This window comes from Pogoniulus pusillus, chromosome 12 (assembly GCF_015220805.1).
Source record: "Pogoniulus pusillus isolate bPogPus1 chromosome 12, bPogPus1.pri, whole genome shotgun sequence".
Lineage (NCBI taxonomy): Eukaryota > Metazoa > Chordata > Aves > Piciformes > Lybiidae > Pogoniulus > Pogoniulus pusillus.
In genome coordinates this window covers 21,066,835-21,089,115 of record NC_087275.1, presented here as the reverse complement: position 1 = coordinate 21,089,115, position 22,281 = coordinate 21,066,835, and the positions used below count along the sequence as shown (strand labels likewise).

General features: G+C 49.6%; 1 protein-coding gene across 1 annotated transcript in view; it reads left to right on the top strand.

The window, feature by feature from the left end:
* Positions 1 to 21,999, top strand: part of LOC135180002 (cystathionine beta-synthase-like) — a 29,026-nt gene extending 7,027 nt beyond the window's left edge. The window contains exons 3-17 of the mRNA XM_064152171.1: positions 1,022 to 1,128; positions 4,510 to 4,644; positions 6,045 to 6,124; positions 7,298 to 7,429; positions 8,704 to 8,773; positions 9,995 to 10,086; positions 11,215 to 11,340; positions 12,306 to 12,390; positions 14,042 to 14,147; positions 14,934 to 15,005; positions 16,244 to 16,378; positions 16,933 to 17,041; positions 17,753 to 17,837; positions 20,447 to 20,669; positions 21,546 to 21,999. Of these exons, the coding sequence (XP_064008241.1) occupies positions 1,022 to 1,128; positions 4,510 to 4,644; positions 6,045 to 6,124; positions 7,298 to 7,429; positions 8,704 to 8,773; positions 9,995 to 10,086; positions 11,215 to 11,340; positions 12,306 to 12,390; positions 14,042 to 14,147; positions 14,934 to 15,005; positions 16,244 to 16,378; positions 16,933 to 17,041; positions 17,753 to 17,837; positions 20,447 to 20,640 (1,528 nt within the window). The 3' untranslated portion in view covers positions 20,641 to 20,669; positions 21,546 to 21,999. The remainder of the gene's footprint in view (positions 1 to 1,021; positions 1,129 to 4,509; positions 4,645 to 6,044; positions 6,125 to 7,297; positions 7,430 to 8,703; positions 8,774 to 9,994; positions 10,087 to 11,214; positions 11,341 to 12,305; positions 12,391 to 14,041; positions 14,148 to 14,933; positions 15,006 to 16,243; positions 16,379 to 16,932; positions 17,042 to 17,752; positions 17,838 to 20,446; positions 20,670 to 21,545) is intronic.
* Positions 22,000 to 22,281: the final 282 nt, after the last annotated feature.

Genomic DNA, 22,281 nt, shown 5'->3' with positions numbered 1-22,281 from the left:
GTCTTTCTGATGGCTTGGAGCCGCCTTTGCAATTCATAGAATCGTAGAACTGTCAGGGCTGGAAGGGACATCAAGCATCATTTAGCTTCAACCCTCCTGCCATGGGCAGGGACACCTCACACTAGACCAGGCTGATCAGAGCCACATCCAGCCTGGCCTTAAAAATTTCCAGGGATGGAGCTTCCACCACCTCCCTGGGCAACCTGTTCCAGGGTCTTACCACCCTCCTAGTGAGGAACTTCTTCCTAACAGCCAATCTGAATCACAGAATTTCTTAGATATGAAAAGACCTTAAAGATCATCAAATTCAATCATTAGTTTCATACTGGCAAGTCCTTGACTAAACCAAATCCCTCAGCACAACATCTAATCACTATGAATCTACCCACTTCTAGTTTTGCTCCATTCCCCCTAGTCCTATCACTACCCAGCACCCTAGAAAGTCCCTCAACAACTTTCCTGTAGGACCCTTCAGATACTGGAAGACCACAATAAGGTCTCCTTGGAGCCTTCTCCTCTCCAGACTGAACAGCTCCAGCTCTCAGTCTGTATCCATAGGAGAGGAACTCCAGCCCTCTGATCACCCTGGAAGTCCTGGCCAGGCAAGCAGCAGTTGGCCCTGAGATAGCTGAAAGCACTGACAGCAGAGACATTGCTGGGAAGGATGTGCAGGGTCTTCTGACTTTCTCACCTGCTGTGTAAAATCCTAAAGCTTGCCAGCTCATCTCACTTCAGTCAGTTGTCAGCCTGGTCTAGGTAGAGCAAGATATTTCAGAACAGCTCTGAAATTAATTGCCTTCTTTCTTTTAATGCAAGAGAATTAATAATTCCCTGCAAGAGGGATGAAAACCTGTAACTAGCTTCTATTGCCACTAATTGTCAGTGGGGGCCTTTGTTCTTGGAGTTGGGGTGTCTCAGTGGCCTTGCTAAGCTTGCTGAAGCCTCACTTGGATTTTGCCTGGGTTTGTGTCATATAACAGTTGTTTTAATTTGACTTTTTTCTCCCCCTACATTATTTCAGGCCAAAAGAAACAAGGATTTTGCCCAACATCCTGAGGAAAATTGGCTCCACCCCAATAGTGCGAATCAACAAGATTGGGAAGTCCTACGGGCTCAAGTGTGAGCTCTGTGAGTGTTTCCTTTCCACCAAGTTTTTCCATGCCATGAGGTGAGGGGGAGGGGTGATGTTGGAGGGAGGCTTCAGGAGAGGCTTTAGGAGGGCAAGCACAGACTGGAGTGGACCAGATACAGAACGTGTTGGGTTCTGCTTACGAGGTTACACTGAAGTCGTTTGCCAGACAGGATGATTTCAGGGTACAATAAGCAGGGGCTTAGCAGTAATGGAGGCATCACTCTTCCTGAGTAGCTGCAGCCTCCACTCAGAACAGAGTTGGGCTGAATCTGGGGATGAGTGGTTGACACCATGACAGGAATGATGCAGCACACAGGGTAGCATACCATAGGCACGGGAGAGAGACTGGATGAGCCTTCCCAAAATGCAGTAGCTGAAATGGGGCAAGGAGCATGGCAAGAACTTTCCCTTCCCAGAGCCTGCCCAGGCTGCAGGATACACACACCACAGCAGCCTCTGGCCACCAGGCAGAGCTTATGCCAGGCTGCAAACAGGTACCAGGCCAGTGACTCATAGCTCCACAATTCCCACAGAGGGGGAACTCTGCTCTGCCTTGGCATCTGCCACTCTGCTCTGATGAGAGCTTATCTAGAGTGCTGTGTCCAGGTCTGGAGTTCTCAGCACAGGCAAAATGTGAACCTGTTGGAATGAGTCCAGAGAGCCACAAAAATGATCAGGGGGCTGGAGTATGTCTCATGAAGAAAGACTGAAAGAGTTGGGGTTGTTCAACCTGGAGAAAAAAAACCTCCTGGGAGATCTTATTGCAGCCTTTTGGTAAAGTGAGGGAGGTGGGGAAGGGGTAAGAAGAAAGAAGGAAACTTTTTAGCAAGGCCTGTTGCAATGGGGAATAGGGGTAATGGTTTTACCTTAAAAGAGGGTAGGTCTATGCTGACCAAAGGGAGAACTTTTTCACAGTGAGTGTGGTGAAACAGTGCCACAGCTTGCCCAGAGAGGTGGTGGGTGCCCTGTCCCTGGAAACATTCAAGTCAGGTTGGATGGGGGGGCTCTGAGTAACCTGATCTAGATAAAGATGTCCAAGCTCACTGCAGAGAGGTTGGACTACATGACCATTAAAGGTCCCTTCCAACCCAAACCATTCTGTGATCTCATGGTTCTGTGCCTGCCTGGCCATGCCACCTCCACTGGGTCACCTGTAGCTGTGCCAGTGCTGCTGTCTGCTGCATCGCTGTCCTGTAGATGGAAACAGCTTCCCCTTGGGGACCTTCCCAACCTGCAGCCAAGGGGCTGCAGCCAGGTTCATCAGTGGCTCACAATACGAGTACCAGGCCTTCCTGCCAAAAGCCAGGCCAAGGTGCTGGCTGAGTTGCCCATCAGGACCCAGGTCCCTCCCCTGAGCAGACATTAGTGTAGCACTGCTGCTGCCTCATGTAAAGGTTGGTTTTAGCCTGCTCCCTTAAAAAATAAGGACAATGTGGTTAGGCTGTCTGTATATATGGACTTTTCAGTCTTATTGCCTGTAGCTTTAATTAATTTCAGCCAAATTGGACAGAAGGACAGTAAGGTTCTTGAGCGTCACGTAGCTGGGTAGGAAGGAGACTCGATGAGTACTCTCACTCAGTAAAATGCCAGACTGGGACCTTGCAGTCCAGTGTGGCAGCAGGGAATCCTCCCAGCAGCCAGCTTCCAGCAGGTGCATGCTGTGCTTGCTGACCAGGTTCCTTCTCAGGATCCGGGATGCTCAGGCTGCTATCCCTGCAATCTCTATGCTGCACCACCCCTCTCTTCCCGGAACGAGGCTTGGGGACAGTAGAGCACCGCGGAGCAGAGGTGTCAGAGACGGAAGGGCAGGGCTACGATGTGTGGTTCCTCTCTGAAGCAGTCTGTCCCATGGAGGATGTCTAACAGGGGGACATTGCTAAGGAGAGTAGGAGTGTTTGGTGCAAGCAGCAGGGGGAAGCCGGGCGTGACCCTGTTTGGTGGGCTGGTGTCTCCCTCCCCTGGCGCAGGAGGGGAAGGAGAGCAGAGCAGGCAGAGCAGCTGCATGGTCCTCAAGTGAGCTGCAGGTCAGCACAGAGGCTCTTACCAAGCAAATCATAGCTTCCTAGAACATCTCGTGTTGTAAGGGACCTTTAGAAGTCACCTAGTCCAAGCCCCTTGCAGTCAGCAGGGGCATATTCAACTAGGTCAGGTTGCTCAGAGACCCATCCCACCTTACCAGGGATGGGGCACCTGCCACCTCTCTGGCAACTGGTGCCAGTGTTTCACCACCCTCACCATAAAAAATAACTTCCTTATACCTATTCCCGATTCTACTCTCCTTCAGTTTAAATCCATTACTCCTTTCCCCTGTTGCAGCAGGCCTTGCTAAAAAGACGGCCCCTATTTTTCTTATCCCACCCCCACTTCAAGAACTGAAAGGCTGCATCAAGGCTCCCTGGAGCCTTCTCTTTTCCAGGCTGAACTAATGTGAAAATGCTTGCAGCAGTGCTGTGTCAAGGAAGCAGTTAAGGCTGGACACGGTTACCTGCTAATTGCTGTGCCTTCAGGGATAGTTGAGTAGCTGGAATTTTGGCAGTGTTGCATTATAAGGTGTAATGATGAGCACAAGATTTTTCCCCCATGGCTCTGGCTGCTCAGGTGTTGGGTTATCAGCCTGATTTGACTCTGCTAGGGTGAAGTGAATGACACCCTGAAAGTACCCATTTCTTCCTGTTGTCCATAAGACAGATCTCAATACCAGCAATTCAAATGTAGATGCTCATCAAAACCTTGGGGAGAGAAGTTATGCCCCCAGCATTAACAGTGTGGAAGGCCTGACTGGGAGCCAAGGTGTGCCTTGCAGTTTGAGTGTGCTTTGGGCAGTCTCTATTACCTGGCTGGATTGTTTTTTTAGGTAGCTCAGCAAAGAATTTTGTCTGACTCATGAAAGTGCTCTTTCTCTTGCTTGTCTTTTGTTATGGCATCTCATTCAGGACTACAGATCATCCCTACAGAAAGGCACCTTTTTAGATACCTATTAATAGCTGCTATGCCCCAGGAAAGACCACAAGACCTCACTGTTAAGCCTGACAGTGCCTTGCTTGGAGAAGAGCCCTTGAGGCAGGGCAGCAAGGTGCATGGTACTGATGTGGGACCTGTAGCAACTGGTGTACGGGCAGTTGATTTTAAACCTATCCTGGACCTAGCAGGCCTGCCCACTGCAAGGTGCTGCAGGTGGACAAGGAAAAGATGGACTAGGGGCAGATATACCCATGGGTAATCTCATGACAGGCTTCAGCATTCTGTAAGAAGGTGGTGGATGCTTTTCCCTGAGCAAAGGACCACCTGACAGGGTAGAAAAGAGTGTCCACAAATGAGGGCTGGGGAAGCAGGGAGCTGCACCTTGTCCCTGATGGAGCATCTCCTTTCACTTCTAGTGGCAAAATGTGAGTACTTCAATGCAGGGGGCAGTGTGAAGGACCGCATCGGCCTGAGGATGGTGGAAGATGCAGAGAAAGCTGGCATTATAAAGCCAGGAGACACGCTGATTGAACCCACTTCAGGAAACACAGGTGGGAAGGGCAAGGATGCTCCCTCCACCAACACACTGGGCAGGGTGGCATTTCCCTGCGGGAAGGGCAAGGGATTTGAGGAGCTCTTATACTTGCAGTTACAGGACAGATTTGGGCCCCACAGATCTGGCTCCATCCTCACCTCAGCACCCATCCCAGCAGCTGGGGTGCTGAGATGCCTCATGACTGAAATTCCTGAGGGCCTGCAGGGATCCCACACCTACACAGGTGTGTCTGACAGGTTACCTTGCAGCAAGGCAAACAGCCTTGGGAGCCAGAGGACCTGGGCACCACTAGGAGTTCTCGGACTGGGAAGCTCTTGAATATCAGAGGCTCCCAGGGAAGGTATCTCTGATGGGCTGAAAGAGAAATAATCTGTTTTGTTGTTTGTTTTTTCCCCTTGTCACTGTCATCTTGCTCAGGCAAGATTGTGGTGGCATACTAGACAAGGAAGCACGATAGAGGAGCATCCCCCTAGTTTTACAGTTTGCACAGGCCCCTTTGTGCAGCTTTCCATGTCCATTTGGTGCTCCCTGCGCCGTTGTCCCCATCGTGGCTGGGACATGTGTGTGCGTAGATTGCTTAAGAGCAAAATAGCACAATGGAGGCTGTCAAAACACTCTGGGAGAAGTTGTGTCATGTCCCTTGCTGTGTTCTCCCCGTCACTAGCCATGCAGAATAAGGCTCATCTCATGAATTCGGCTCCTGACCGGTCTGTGGCTGCAGGCATCCCAGACCCAGTCCCTCTTTCCCCCAGCACCCCCCAGATACACTGGTGAAGGGACCTGTGTGCCTTGGGCTGTTCCCCAGGTGGCTGTGCTGGCTCCCTGCACAACTCACCCCTCGGTGGGGCAGTCAGGGTGGCACATGCTGCCTGTAGCCGCCTTCAGTGCCCTCTCACAGGGACACACTGCTTCAGCCTCACCTTCCCCGTCCAGCTGGGGAGCAGCTGGCTCCATCCATCACTGTCACTGAAATCGGAGTAGAGACTCCCATTCACCTGCTCGCCACGGGGGTGCCAATTCATCTGCATTTCGCCGCAACCGAGAGCATTTGAGGGGGAGGGGAAAGCCCCCCTGAAGCAAAGCACCTCAGGAAGAGCCCTGAGGCTGGTGAGGGGAAGAAGATTCTCCCCAGCCTTTCTGTTTGTACTACACTAATAGTCTCCTGGGAGCAGGAGGGCTGCGGCAGCTCGGCTTGCCTGTTAGCAGACCCTCCCGTGCTGCCTGCTGCTCCTGGCACACCCCAAGAGGATCGTGAGCATGCTCTCTCCTGTAGCTCCTTGGTGAGCGCTCCTAGGTCATGTTCACCCGTGAGAGAGAGGAACTCGGGAAGCAACACATCGGTCAGCCTTGCCAAATGCTGTTGTCAACCCATTGCCTTTCCTCTCCACTACCTAGGAATCGGTCTGGCACTGGTAGCTGCAGTGAAAGGTTACCGCTGCATCATCGTCTTACCGGAGAACATGAGCAAGGAGAAGGTCAGAATTCTGTGTGGCATCACCCCCAGCAGGGAGCATCTCCTTCTCTATCTTTCCCTGCCTCTCCCTTTCTAGAAGCAAAATGCCCTCTCCTTTAAAAGGTAACAAGCCCTACCACACACACTGACATGGCTTTGTAGTTGTTCAGATTTCTTCCTGTGCTGCCTGACTGATGGGCTGGCGTCAGTAGTGTGGCTCACGTTAGCCAAACACAGCGTACGGCTGCAGGGTATGGAGCAGTATCTGCTGTCTGCATGGGCAAGGGCTGGATGGAGCAGAAGAGAGGCAGACAGGTGCTGAGGCTCAGTTTATGGTCCTGCTAACTTCCCCTCTGGTATGCCACTTGGTCTCTGTGTCTCTATGATTTTCGTTGACCTAGAGACACTTACAGATGTCTGAATGGCATTCCTGAAATGATGGAAGCTGGTGCTCAAGTGCAGATGCCATCCTGGAGAGGGCAGAAATCTCCACCTTAGGGAGCCGAAAGTCTCACAGACTGCTTATCTGAACTCACACCAGAGAAGCTAAACTTGGACCCTGACTTGGCTCAGAACTGAGACCTTCTCCAAAGTGCCATCTTCACTTCAACCTAAATCTCATTTAAGCTCAGTCTGGATCAGATGGCACTCCCAGCTACCACAGGCTTCATCTCCAGGTGGCCCTGACAGTCATCTGCCCCTCTTTTTTGACCTCCTTTTCCCTGGACAGCCACATTTCCAGTGGATGAATACCCTAGGGCTAGTCTGTAATTACTCTCTTCCCTGGGCATGGTGAGGGGAGAGAAGGAACTTGGAGTAAAGACGGCTTTAGCCTCCTTGCATGCAAGGGCTCAGATCACAGCATGCAGAAGGTAGTGCTTCCTACCCTGCTTTGCTCTGCCTCTTGCCCTAGACACGGAGGAACAGTACGATTGCTACCTCTGCTGTGTCACTAGCCTGTCCTCTGAGTAGGGCAGGGCACAAGGCCAGGCTTGAATCCATGTGCCAGCCTCAGGCAGGGGGCCCTGGGTGCCAGAAGGATGGCAAAGATAGTAGAGCTGAGTATCTCTGAATGCTAAAAGTCTCCCCCATGCAAAGCTCCTCTGGCATATGACACTGCCATGAGCCCACAGGTTTGGATTACCATTGCTATGTGGGATCGGTTGAGTTACATCTCCTCTCTTGCCTCTCAAAGGTTGACATTCTGAGGGCTCTGGGTGCTGAAATTGTGAAGACCCCATGCACCCGCTTCGATGCCCCCGAGTCCAACATCCGCGTTGCCTGGAAGCTGAAAAGCGAAATCCCAAACTCCCACATCCTGGACCAGGTAGATATTGTTCCTCCACTGACACCTCTACCAAACACAGCTTGTAGCTTGTGCTCCGAGGGTGCCTGTGTCCGGGAGCTTCATTCAAACGGGCAGCAGAGGCAGATTTTGTCAGTGGTTGATGGCATTTGAAACTCAATCCCTCCTCTGTAAAGCACGGGGTGGCAGAAACAAAACAAGGGGCACTTCCAAACCTGCAATACTTCTGCCAAAACTGGTCTGTGGGTGGGGCTGGGTTTTCTTGCACAACTCAGAGGCTTTAGATTTAACTTTGACTTGAAGAGAAAATAACTTTTTATGCCTGACTAGCAGCCTCTGTTCTGCCTCAAAACCAAGCCTCATGCTGTAAAGGGCAAAGTGTGATGATTCACACCAGCTGTTCCTGCAGCACCGGTTCTTCTGCAGGAGGCCACTTCTCCCCTTAGCCTGACCTTGCTGCAGGAAGGCATCCCTGTAGTGAGCAGAGGGTCCCTACAGTGCTAAAAAGCCAGGGAAGCTCCTTTCTTTTAAGGAAAAAAAAAAAAACACAACAAAAGGAGTTCAGTATCTGAAAGCACTTTTCAGAAGCAGCACAGAGAGTGAGTATGGGACTGCATACACTGCAGTGATGGACCCATGTACTCCCTGGACCCATGAACCCCTCTGGACACAGGTCTCAGCCACAGAACTTGCTGGGAGCATTGTCAACCACAAAACTGACAAAGCATCCCTCAAAATTATATACATAAATATGTATGTATATGCATATATGATACTTGAAAACAAAAGGTTTCTAATTTGAGGAGAGATTTTTGTTTGTTTTCTGAGCTTTTTAGGAGCATTGTGGGGCTGTGTTTTCAACTTCTTCAAGGCTAGAGAAGACGTTAAAATGCTTCTACGTGAGGGATAGCTAAAGCACCCAGAAGCTCTCTCCTCTTCTGCAGCTAGGGCTTTAACAAAACCACCAGAGTCCACAAAACCCAGCAATGTAGCTTATGGAACAGCTGCTCCATCCCCACACCGAGCGGGCACCAAGCAACAGGGAGTGAGTGTTTATGGGCACATTTAATCTTCCAGCCTGAGCAAATCCCGAGTGTCCTTGGAAATCTGTCCCAAAGTGACAACCAGAAGGAACACCTGTGACCTGGCCTGGCCAGATTGCAGTCCACCTCTCATCAAGGAGAGGAGGGGGAAGCTGCATGCTTTGTGTAAAGCTCACCAGGAGCTATTGCTGGTTTGGTATTTGACCTGTGCTTCACACAGTAACTGCTGCTGTTCTCTGTTGAAATAAACAGTACCGAAATCCAAGCAACCCCCTGGCTCATTACGACACCACAGCTGAGGAGATCCTGGAGCAGTGTGAAGGTACTGTCTGTGCGGTTGTTTCTATGTGCTGAGGAGGTGCAGAGGGCTATAACCCTCTCTGAGAGGCTTATTTTACATACCCTATTAACCTGAATGTCTAGAAATGGCCAGAAAGGCCTCTGTAAGTGAAGGCACCCTTAATAATGCTGACAGGCAGCGTGTAGCAGCTTCTCATAACCCACCCCAGGTAGATCTGAGCCTGCAGGACTTCCCTGCTCTGTGGCCTCCCGTTTCAAAAGCTTAAGGGAGGAGACCATAGCTTTAACAGCTTAAGGCTACACCCAAGAATGAAGAACCTATCTCTGGTTGGCTACAACATCTCCATTGCAGCCCCAAGAGGCCTCACCAGAGCATGGCAAACTGCATCTGATCCAGCACGCTCATTTACAAGTCAAAAAAGATTGACGCTTCACAGTCTAATAACAATTGATTTGACAGCTATGTGAGGATGAAAGGCTACTCCAGTCCATGCCTGTACAGATAGAAGTGGAATTTATTGCCGGTTCTGGGAGCACTGCAAAATGTGAAGAGGACTCCAGGGTTTTAACTGGAGAGCGGTTGTCTGGCTGTAAAGCAGCTGGGTAGCAACAGGAATGCAGACAGTCCCAGCCTTCTCTCCACTCCAGTGATTACATTTGCTCCTACTGGCTGCCAGCACTGAGTTACAAGTCCCCTTTTCCCGATGCAATTGCAGCATAAGGCTCTGAAGCTGTGACTGATTCTGCTCCTACTAAATCAGTACGGTTTCATTGATGCCAGTGGGGATGTGTATGACCGACACAAGTGCCAGGGCAGAGCTCTTTTATCTCCCCACTGGGTGTGGTAACGCTGTCTGAAAAGCAGTGCCTGTTGTTGATAGGTGCTGGTCTTCAGGTGCATGCTTTACTTCAACACGGTGTGGTTTGAAAATGCCAGAAGTGCTGAGATGCTCCCTCACCCTTCAGCCAAGAGAAGCCAAAGACATGGAAATGATGGGCACTAGAGCAAGATCTGGAGGGCATCTTCAGCCTTCTGTGCTGCAGGGGGATCAACAAACACACCTGAGCTTCACAGGACCATGCTTTGGCCTCTGGCATGACCTCTGCCTATCCTTTTTCACGTGTGGGGTTCTAGTAGCTAGGGGATACAGGCTCTGCACCAGTGCAGGACTCTGAACGAAAGGGAGACAGTGCTGGAGGCTGTGCAGAGTAGTTTCAAGCCTCTCTCTTCCCTGACCTGCAGGCAAAGTCCACATGGTGGTGATTGGGTCTGGCACAGGAGGCACTGTTACTGGCATTGGAAGGAAGCTGAAGGAGAAGTGCCCAGAGTGCAAGGTAAGTTGGGAGGCAGCACTGCCCACTGGAAGCCAGTCCCCTGGGTTTTTCTGCCTGTGCTTTTGACCAAGTGTAACCCCACAGCTTACCTGAGCTAGCAGTTGCCATCTCCACCTATTTGTTTTTTTCACAACGAGCTTGTCTTTTGTTGGAAGCTATTTGGTGTTATGCTCAGCTTGACCTAGATTCATTCAGTGCCTCAGAAGTTGAGAGCTCCACAGCCCCATTACTAATCCCACACTACCTGGTGCTGTGCCCTTTGCAGGACATTATCAGACATCCCCTGCAGAAGTGGCTGGCCCAGATGACAGCATTACTGCTCCTGGCTAACCTACCTGCTGGAAGTTCTGGCAGCTCTGCGGGGGCACAGACTGTGCAAGTGCCTCTCATGTGCCGTTACAAAAGTTTCCCTGCCTTGTGGTTGAAGTTTCCCTGCCTTGTGGTTGGTTCCAGTTACAGATGCTCATTCTGCAGAGTTTGTGCTTCAAGGTAGTCCAGAGGAGGCTTCTCATCTCTCTCTCTCCACTGTAGCCAGTGTGTGAGCGATCCACCAGCCACAAATTGAGATGGTGTGGACTCAACCATTGGAGGACCTGAGCATGAAAATTACCTCACTGACTGGTTGAAGCTGTATGGACCAGTGTCATCCTTCCTTCCTCAGATGTGTGTTGAAACAGACAAGCTCAGCTGAGCTGCAAAGCTATAAGCAACCAGGGAGGTGCCACTGTCAGCCAGCACAAGTAGATCCGGAAAGGATGTCTGTAGCCACAGGTTTAAGCTAGCAGATTCGGGCTCACTCACACTGTCTTAAGTGTTGAGGCTTGGAAGTGAGCAGGCTCTGCCAAAGAGGTGATGACAAACACGTTGAGAGTGGTAAGTGGTAATTTTAAGTGACCAGACATTGTGCATCAGGTAAACACTACCCAGGATTGATTTAAAAACCCAGTGGGAAACAAAACCCCTTTATCCTGGAAGATTTCTGCTCTGCTGGTGTATAGGAATGTTATACAATATCAAGGGAAGGAAAACGTTGCTGGAAAGAGTGTGGGTAATTTCTCCTTTGACTTGTGTGTGTGTGACTGTTTCTGAGCTCTCTTTGTGGTTTAACAAAACTTCCTTCCCTCAAAGATCATTGGTGTAGATCCTGACGGCTCCATCGTGGCTGTGCCCAGTGAGCTGAACAGAACAGACACTACAGCCAGTGAGGTGGAGGGCATTGGACATGACTTTATCCCTACTGTCCTTGACAGATCAGTAAGTAGCCATGTAGTAAAAGGCCTCTGTCTGCTCTTTGGCTTTGCATCCAGCCTGCTCCCAAGTTCAGAGGTTCAGAGCTCTGGCACTGGGCTGTGGTGCAGCCCTAAGGCTACTTGTGCACCTTCCCAGTGCAGAACAAGCCTTTGTGGCAGGACAGTACTTAAAGTATGCCCCTGAGTAAATCTGCTTATAGCTGACCTACAAGGAGAAGGCAAATACAGGGGCAAATGAGGAGTATGCCACAGTGCCAGCTGCCTCAGCTCAGCCTCAGCAACACTCAGAGCTTGCTTTCTTTGCTGTGATCACACGGAAGAAGTCTGCTCTTCATTACAGTGTTTCCTGAACCTTCACTGTTGCAGGTACCACACAGAGCAGAAAATTTGCACCATTTATGGACAGCGTAAGACAACAGATTGTGAACCTCATACCACTTCTCATCGAGTTTCATCTCCATGTATCAGTAGCCACCAGGCACAGAGCTTTAATGCCCTAATTCAAGCTGCTGTATTCCCCTGGCTCCTTTTTCAGAAAGGTCTCCCTCAGCCTCAGACCTCAGTCTGTTTTCAGATGTTAAGTGTATCTCTGCTGTTGGCACACGACTTTAGAGCTGTGAGCTGTAATAACCCAGCGCTCTTTTTGCAATTGAATCTGATTTTGCCTGCCAAAATATGACCATTAGTGCAACCTAGTCAGAACACCATGAGCACTGCTCCCTTTTCTGCATCCTGACTCTGGACCAGTCGGACATTCCTAATACTCCAAGGAAAAGCTAGAGTGGGTGACTGCAAGCGAGGACACACCCTCCAAGCCATGGATGCCCCGACAAATGTCTTTACTTTCAAGTGTGGGAAGCAGCAGAAAGCTGCCAGATGTTGTAGGCATCAGAATCACAGCGTGAGTCAAGGGATCAGGACAGCCCATAGTGACATGGTGAAGACCCAGCTCTCTTGTTTTCTCTGCAGGTGATTGATCAGTGGTATAAATGCAACGACAAAGATTCGTTTCTCATGTCTCGCAGACTGATCAGAGAGGAAGGATTGTTGTGTGGTAAGCACCAATGACAACAGCTGCCTCTCCTAACAAACTTTCTGAACCTTATCCTTTTGGGACCAAAATGCATTGGGGTAGGAGCTCTCTCCACTTTGTATCTGCTAGGTTAACAGGGCTGAATGGCCAAACCCCGAGCTGGTCTGTAGGTCTCTGTAGACTTCAGAGGTGTGGCAGTGAGACTGTGATCTGGGATCTGACTCATTGGCCACAATAATTATAGAAGCAATTCTATAATTGGCACTTTGCAAGGGGCACTTTTGCACATGGAACTGGATCTTCAGGCCTAATTCCATGCAGTGTAGGGTTACATGGGCTTACAAGAGGATTAGTGGGACTTGGGGCAGGACAGGTGGGCTAAAACTGCTGCTCTGCTAAGAGCTCTGCAACGCTGTACTCTCTGTTGTTGAACAGTTGCCACACTAGAAGTGCCAGGTTTGGAGACCAGGAAAGTTTGAAAGAAAAGAAAGTGTGAGATGTTCTTACTGAGCATTTCTCCCTATGCCAACAAGCTGTAAGTAATCTCACGGGCTTTCCAAAATGAACAGATGCCCTCAGACAAACCCTGCCTGTACTCAAAGAGCTTCCACACAGCATCTGTGTTTATTTTTCAGCCTTCCCTGTCACCGAGCAGATAGCTACAGGTTTGCAGCCAGGACCAGGCAATATGTAGACTTGTAGTTAGAGCTGATAGAAGTCCTGAGCACTCACACCCAGGGAGTTTTGGAAAAGATCAGGCCATTTCTAATGAAACACTTAAATGTTGATCTAACCTCGCAGGTGCAGAGTCACTGTGTTTCAACAGAAACCACTTGCTGAGCTCAACTGTACCTTGTGAATAGCTTCATGTTCTCTGATATGCATTTTTCAGGGCCTTTCCTCATTTGCTTGAAAAATGTGACCCAGTGATAATCAACTTGCTGTAAAATACGTGCTGCCTTGGGTGCAGTGTGTAATTGGCGCACAGATAGCGGAGCACGTTTGACTTTCAGCACTCAAGCTATGGGAGGAAGAATTGCCTCTGTAAACAGGGACCTGCTATCCCTACGTGCAGCAAACCACATGTGTGCACACAGACACAGGGAGCAGTTCAGTCTTCCCATCACGTTGGCCTGGTATTCCAAGCATGAATGTAATGTTTATGGTTTTTTTTTTCAGTCTTTACAATGTGTTTAAAGCCAGCCTTTGACTGCCAAGTATGTCAGCCAGAAGCTCTGGATTTGGCATGGCCCTCTCCTCACCCAAAGGAAGGGTGTGGCATGGGCAGCAGTGGCATGAATGTCCCCCTGTAGAACCTTTCAGCCTTTGGCCTGCCCACAGAGTCACCACAAGAAGTGGTTCATGAAGTTCATAAGGTGACTTTTGTGCTGCCTGAAAAGCCCATTGCCAAGAGCCACTATGTGAATATTTTCCTTCAGCCCCTACCTCTTCCTGACCTTAAAGCCTACAAGACTGTGGGGCCAGATGTCCTCCCAATCCCAGTGTCTTGAGCTGCCCTGGTGCACGAGCTGCCACCTCTGCTACTGCTTTGCCTGGGCACCCCTGTGCTGCTCGCTGGGACAGTGCTGTGCCACACACACCCACACCAGCACTTTGGTCTTAGACCCTGGTCAATCCTCATGCTTCTCCTTCTCTCCTCGGCACCTGTCAGGGGGCAGCTCTGGCAGTGCCATGTCTGCTGCTGTGCGGGCTGCCAAGGACCTGAAGGAAGGCCAGCGCTGTGTTGTTATCCTGCCTGACTCTGTCAGAAACTACATGTGAGTTTTTGGCTTCCTTGACTGCTTTCCTGTGCTGGGGTAGGAACTTCCACCGCCTTCTCCCTCACTCTCTGCATGTGTTTTGGGTTGAGCCTTCAGTGACATGAGCTTAGCACTGCTGAGGCAGGTGATGTGGCTTGCTGGAGAAATACAGAACCATAGAAAAGTTTGGGTTGGAAGGGATCCTTGAAGGTCATCTAGTTCAATGCCCCTGCAGCCAGCAGGGACATCTTTAAGTAGATCAAGTTGCTGAGAGCTCCAGCCAACCTGACCTTGAATGCTTCCAAGGACAAGGCATACATCATCCTTCTGGGCAAAATGCCTTCCTTACATCTAGCCTAAATCTACAACCAGTCTTCAAACCACTCCAGTAACTCTCATAGCGTGGCACCTGCAGTGACCCAGAGCTGGAAGTCTCTCTCAAGCAGCTCACAGGGTTAAAAAAAAAAAAGCAGTGGGGAGAAATAGTGTCCCACCAAAGCAAGCACCAAGGGCTGGGTGTTGTGGCACTGGGGGTTTATTTTCTCCTGTCACTGAATTACTGCACCAAAGAGGAATCAGTCGAGCTCCAGGTTTTGAACTTGCCTTTGCATAGGCAGGCAAATAACTGGCATGCTTCTAAAAGTTACTGAGCACCCTCAGCTTCTGTTGTCCTTAAAAGGGACTAAGAGCAGCCAGCTGCAAAAATCATGGGAGCCCCAAGGCAGCACTGTGGTCTAGTGCATGAAACAAAGCAAGACTTCTTTGGGAAGGCTCACAGACTCATTCTTTGCTGGTGATTTCTAGATCCAAATTTGTGAATGACAACTGGATGATAAAAAATGGTTTCCTAAGCGACATCCAGGAGCACAAGCCTTGGTAAGTCAACTATAAACTGTGCTGAGGGGATCAGCTTTCTGAGGCTGGGAATTGCTGTCTTCAAATGAAGTCTTCTCTTTTAGTGCTTATTAAAAATGCAGGTAGGTCTAGATCCCTCTTGGGAGTCCATAATGTCAGTCCCTCTCTTTGGAGTGATTAGATAACCCAGTTCTCCAAGCAAAGTCAGCAAGGGAGACATTTCTGTCCTGAAGTTGCCAGTATGCTCCCATATGCCATTCATTGCCCGGGCCACTTTAACCTTGCCAAGCAGAACATCTGAGGTGGACATCTAGCGCCACTCAAAACCTCCTCTGCTCCACAGCTGATACTCAAACACCCATTGGGGCAGCTAGGAGATGAGTCCCTCCTGTGGGAAGCACCCTTTCAGTCAGCTCTGGAGGTCTTTTCAGGCATGGAACAGTAACTTCTCACCTTTCTGAGCTGTGGGCCAGAAAAGATGACCAACTCAGCTGTCTGTTGCACACCATAGGGCAAGAGTTCCCTTAAGGCAGGGCATCCCAGGCAGACTCTGATGCCGGTCGATGTGTGGCTGGGCAGATGCTGGCTCGTTAGAAAGTGTCTATTGCCTCTTTAAAGACAGCAGGCATTGCTGATGTCACCTGCTCCTCTGGATTACTGCAACCACAGGTTGCTGCAAACTATTTCCTAAAGACTTAATGCATTTCCAAGCGCTCTCATGAATAGTTAGAGCTCCTTTCGGCTCTTCCAGCCTCTAGCATGGTCCTGTCTTTTCTATGAGGACAAAGGGCTGAGATGAGTTGGAAGCTGCCTGTAGCCATCCACAATCATAGTTTGTCCCTCATAAGTCCCACCAGCATGTCTGTAAGGCTCTCTCTTGGAGCAGGTGCAGTGCTGCCTCTGGAGGACTAAGGACACAAACAAAAGAGGCAAAACTGTTAGGCCTCCCCACTCACAAACTTGTAGTGAAGCACTCAGTAACTTCCTTGGATTCAGGTGAGCTCAGCACCTTGCCAACCACAGCCCTTCCTCTGGAGCAGTGTTCACAGTGGGTGTAGAGAAACCTTGGCTTCAGCAAGACCTGGTCATGGCAGGCTTGTGGTATTCCTGCTTTGGGGCTAGGAGAGTGGCAAGCTTTACAGGAGGGCAGAGTATCTCTGAGTGGTTGCTCTGATTTCTGCTGCCCTTGCCTCCCTGAGCAAAGCCCACAGCCACACAGCAGAGAGCAACTGCTTGGTCCTGCCATTGTTTTTCAACAGGTGGTGGAACATCAAGGTGCAGAAACTGAATATCTCAGCCCCTTTCATGCTCCTGCCAGATGTCAGCTGTCAAAAGGCAATCGAGATCCTTCAGGAGAAGGGATATGACCAAGCTCCTGTGGTTTCTGAATCAGGGTAACTATTTTTACTCCTTGGAGAGGTGGCCACTCTCATAGGAAAAGCAGCCGTGATGAAGCTAAAGAGAAAGTCCCATTTACTCCTGCAGTGAATGGAGCTCTTACATGGAATTCTGTGATGCACATTCTGAAAATATCAATCTGCTTCCTTATGAAGATTCATCAATACAATTCCTTGTAAGTGAGATAAAGTCAAATCCAAATCCAGTGTCCTCCAGACTCAGCAGAGAGCAGCGCACAGAAAAAGTGAGGCCAGAGGACAGGTGAGGGCTGGGTGGGATAGATAAATAAGCAAGAGGGAGGTCCACAAGTTTTCCCTCTCCCAGCTGCTAAGCCCTGGACTGCAGTAGCAGATTTTAACTACTGTTAAACCAACAGCTTGGTGAGGGAAAGGATCTTCTTGTCTCTCTCAGATGAGGTGAAACCTGCTGCCTTCTGCTAAAAGCAGCAGCAATTTAGTCACTGACTGCAAGGGGAGCAGTTAAGTCCCTAGATAAAATATGTGTCCTGCCTCAGGTCTGGCCTTCTGGAAAACACTGTGTTCCCTTACAGCCTTATTTTGGGTATGGTGACCCTCAACAATACTCTCACCTCCATTCTGGCTGGAAGTGCACAGTTCTCGGACCCTGTTACGAAGGTTGTCTACAACCAGTACTCAAAGGTAACACTAAGACTGTGGCTGGTGTCAAGCAGTGTCCAGGGACAGGGAGAGGTGCACCACCACCCTAAGGTGTGAGAGGAGCTGGAAGAAGAGGTCAATGAAAAGACAGAGGGAGGTGGGCAGAGTGATGGAGACAACATGGAGGTGGCAGTAAGGACCGGCACCTGCAAAAAAGCTGCTGAGCCTGTAGGGTTCAGATGTGGGAGCTTTCACACCAAGGAGCAAAGTCTGTGAGTGTCCCACTCTAATTTTATGTTGTCAGAGGATTTTATCTAGGATTGGCACCTTCTGAAATCAGAGCCCAGCCATTGCCAGGGTTCAGCAGGGCTGGGGCAACAGGCACAGACTCTGGCGAGACACGGGGCAGGTCCTGTGGATGTGCAGGGGAGGGATGCCTGGGTTGTATGCCCACCAGTGGGCCAGAGATGAAGCAAAGTGAATGGACAGTGTTTTAGCAGGACTGGAGGCATCACCTCATGATGGTCCATGGAAGCCCTTTGGGCTGCGAGGAGACAGAACTGTATTTTGGCTACAACAAAGCCAGGTCTGCAAGTTGCCTGCCTCTTGTGCAGGTAGTTGGGGCATACCTGAGCTCAGGCCAGCTAGGTGCCATCCTGCCCACTCATGACTGCAGGCAAAGGCAGGAGTCAGGCTCCACTCTCCTTTAGATGAGAAGTGAAACATAAAAAATTGTCTTTTCATCCTGTTTAGATTGGCCTGGAGAACAGCCTTGGGAAGCTTTCTTGCATCCTGGAGAATGATCATTTTGCTGTCGTGGTTCATGAGCAAACACACTGTAGGTATCTGCAGAAGCACTGTATAGGCTTTGCAGGGATGCTCGAGGCAGGAAAGGGATATTTTCAATCTTGGTAGGTAGCTCCATAAGTATCAGCACAGCTGCTCCACACATGCAGCCTCTTAGCCTTTGTGGGAAGGATTTCTGCCCCGTGGCTCTGCAAAGCTCTGGAACTGCCAACTATTTACTCATTTCCTTTCCTGACACCACAGGGATAAGGGAATAAGTGGGAAGCCTCAATCACAGGAGTTTGGAAGTAGAACACTTCCAGTTGTGTGTCCTACAGGAGCACTTCCAAGGTCCTGGCCATCGGAGCTGTCTTATTCCCCCATGCAGGTGTGACAGTGAAGCATCCCTCAGCTCCACGCCCTCCTCTCATCTCATGGTTTTCCATGAGGATGGGAAGATATTGATGACAGGATTTCATTTGGTCCACTCTGACAGACAAGGTAGACTGTAGCTTGAGGTGCAGTGCCTCTTGCCTCTGCTGCACAGCCGTAGGTTCAGGACTCTGGTACTTGTTTAGTCTCTTGTCCTTGAATTCAAACCATGTCCTGGCTGGTTGTGGGCAGCAAAGGAACAAAAGGGGGAAGTTAAGGATCTCTGTATACTTAGTGTCTCAAGAGAAAGGTCCTAAAGGACATTTGGGCACATTATATAAACCTTAGGTGGAACTCAGGTGTGCAATTGCAAGGAAACAAACTGCACAGCCTCTTCCCACTGCACAGCTCCCCCTCTCCCCAGTGAAGCAAAGCAGCTCAGTAGGACCCCATCAGCACAAGGGCTGCTGACACATTGATGGCAGCAGGGATCACACCTTATTGCTCCCCTGACCAAAACAGGCAGAGAGGCAGGTGCTGTTCTGCAAATCTGGACTGACACACCTTTCCAGTGTAATTATACCCCAAAACTTCTAGAACTGCAGATTTGGCCTTATCTTGAGGGAGTTGCTTTGTTTAGAATATTTGCAACATGAAAAAAGCAGTCAGGAGGCTCAGTCTTCTAAATTAGAGCTGAAGGGTGTAATTAAACTGATTTCATGGCATTCCACACTGAACATGCAAAGCCTGTGTGCTTGCAGCCCAGAAGGCAAATCACATCCTGGGCTGCAGCCAAAGCAGCGTTGCCAGCAGATCCAGGGAGCTGATTCTGACATTTTGCTCTGCTCTGGTGAGACCTCACCTCGAGTACTGCATCCAGCTCTGGAGCCCTCAATACAAGAAAGACATGGACCTGATGAAGCAGGTCCAGATCAGGGGCTTGGAGCACATCTGCTACAAAGACAGACTGAGGGAGCTGGGGTTCCCAGTCTGGAGCAGAGTAGGCTTTCAGGAGACCTAATAGCAGCCTTACAGTACCTGAAAGGGGCCTACTCGAAGGATGGAGACTGTTTACTGAGGCTTGCAGTGACAGGTTGAGGGACAATGGTTTCAAGGTCAAGAAGAGCAGATTTAGACTGGATGTTAGGAACAAATTCTTTACTATGAAGGTAGTGGAACACTGGAACAGGTAGCCCAGAGAGGTGGTTGAGGCTGTGGGCAATCTGATCTAGTTGAGGATGTCCCTGCTGACTGCAGAAGGGGTTGGACTAGATGACATTTAGATGTCCCTTCCAACCCAGACCAGTCTATGGTTCTATCCTTCTATGATTTCTACATAGAGCACTCTGTAGTATTGCACTGTATCAACTGCCAGTAAAGGGCTTCTTGCTGAACCTAGAGCCTCCAAAACTCATCCCTTTCAGACATCCCAGCCCCTCTCCATGGCCTGCTGCCCAGAAGCCTCATCAGCTCTGAAACTGGCTTACAACTCCAGTCATGCTGCAAACAATGTTTTGTCATTTGAAACTCCTTTTGATGCACATTTCCAATTCTCTCACCAAAAGCAATGCTAGGCAGGGTTTCCTTTCTCACCCGTGTTGTCATAAAATAATGCAAATCCATTTTGTATCACATCTTTCTGTAAATGAAGTGGTATCAGCAGATCAGATGTCACCCACCAAAAACTATCAGCCAGCTGCATGCAGTGCCCCTTGCTCTGGTTTTCAAGCAACTCCCCTTTTCTTTCCCTGGGCTGCTGTTTCAACATTGTCACAGTTACCCTCTTATTTACTACTTTCTTAACACACCTTCAGAGCTTGCATTTTATCTCATGTTTGGGCTCTGGTGGCTAATTTTGTTTCTATTTAAGAAAACATTTCTCAGGTAGTTAAAGTGGTTGTTGCAGTGCTGTTTTATTAATGGTGCTGTAAGAGAACAGAGCAGAAAGTGTCTCACTACTGCTCTTGGAGAGTCTCATTAGTTTGGCATGAAAGAGTTTTGTGGTGATAGGAGCAGGACTGGAACAGAGGTTGGGTGAAAACAACTGGGAAATGAAGTTTCCTGCTCTGGTAAAGGCTGCGTTATTTGCAGCTAGACCCTCTCTGACACGACCCCAGTGATCTGACTGAAGCTGCATCAGTGGATGTGGAGGCTGAGCAGAGACAGCAGCTGTGCCCACTGGGGTTTCCTCTGAATAAACAAATAGCAGCCCCGGCACAGCTGGGTGGGGTTGTTTTATTTATCCCCCCCCCCCCACACACACTAAATTAGCATTTTCTGTGTTTACAGTCGATGGAAATGGCGTTTCCCTGAAGAAGCAGATGGTGTTTGGTGTGGTGACAGCAATGGACCTCCTCACCTTTGTCAGTAGAGATGACAGGAGGGAGCACAGCAGCTTTGCTGCATCCACCTCCGCTCCTCCGGCAGGGCCAGCTGCAACCCCTACACCTGAACCACCTGGCCAAGAGTGTTCCCAGGACTAACCCAGCTGATAGTTTCTCAAAATGACTAGGTGAAAATTGTAATTAATAACCTTTTGTCCACTAAATGCCACCCAGAATATCACTGAGGAGATGATAACTAAAGAAATTGCATTTAATAGCTGTGTGTAGTTACACTGAGCTTCCCAGAGCTGGAGAGATAACCTGGAGAGGTAGGGAAGGGAAGAGGATGGTTTTTGTTGCCCAGATTTATGCAAGTGGTGGTGAGATGCTAGCAGTAGCTGCCTATGCGCTGCAGCGTTGTAGCTGTTGTGACTTGCCCTGGTCCCACCAAGGCTGGAGCTTGTCTCAGCCAAGAGAATTTCCAGCCTTCTTGAGGGCTAGGGCAAGGCACATCGCAGCTGCTCCCTCCTGCTCTTTTCCACCCTTCACAAGGAGGGCTGCAGACAGTCCCCAGGAGACCCTACTTCTCATCCTCAGCTGCATTTGGGTGCCAAGGAGGCAACTTCTTCTACCTCAGGGACAAGTAGAAGAGGCAAGGCCCCAGAGAATTCACAAGGAGGAGAGTGGAGGGACCCTGGTACACAAAAGCTGGGGAGCTGGGCAGGCATGGGTGGGAAGAATGGGAAGGAACACCAAGAGCAGCAACAGGCAAGTGGGGTGAGTTACTGGGCTGATGGGAAATGACTGTTCCTATAGTGACAACTGGGCTTTGGAAAGTGCCTTCTTCACATCGAGGGGAGCTGGCAGCACTGGGTGTCTCACACATGGCCCCGTGGGAGGAGGCAGCACACTGAACCTGCTCAAGAAGTAGAGATTTATGGTACCATAACTGGCATCATCCCCACGTACTGTAACACGGATATCTGTCCTGAGAGATCACTGATGAGGGGTGGAGGGGAAGGGGAGGTTGATCGTAGTTTTGATGTCAGAGTATTGTGTTTCAGGAGCTAATAATGAAGGTCAGAAGAGCCATTTGCCATGGCTGTAAAGACCATAAATGAAAGTACCTGTGAAAGCAGAGCTGAAGAACCAAACTACGAAGTGCCTTGAAACCTGTCTTGAGGCAGCTGCTCTCTAAAGATGCAAAGAGCTTTGCAACCTTCCCGTAAGTCTCAGGAGCTGCTCCAAGGGGACAAGAACCAATTCTGATTTTGGCTTGCTGCTAAAATCAGCAATCACTCTAATCTTGTTTTTGGCTTGCTGCTAAAATCAGCAATCACTCTGATCTTGTTTGTATGAGACTTCTATTAAATTATAGGTTGGTGAAGTATTTTTATTTGGGAAAAGCATCTCTGCTGTCTTTTGTTGCTGGAGTGACACAAGCTATATAAGATCTGTGAATTTTTGCTTAAGTAATAACCATATTTATCCTGAAAAAGTAAAAACTGGTTAGCTCAACCTCGGTGTATTGTATTTATTTTAGCAAATCTGTTGCAGGCTGAAGGATATTAGCCCATGTGTGTATTCCAAATTCATGTGAACAAGTCCTAAAGTGTCCCATAACTTCAGGAAGCTCAGAAATGAGTCTGAATCTGGACTACTTTGAAGCCTGGGACGTGCCAGACCCTTTCTGACACCCCTAAATGCATTATGTCCCCCTGTGCAATAGACCTGGCTGCCAGAGAAGGTCCACCTGACAGGTGCTCCAGCTGACAGCCAGGGACAGCTCTCTCTTTGCAG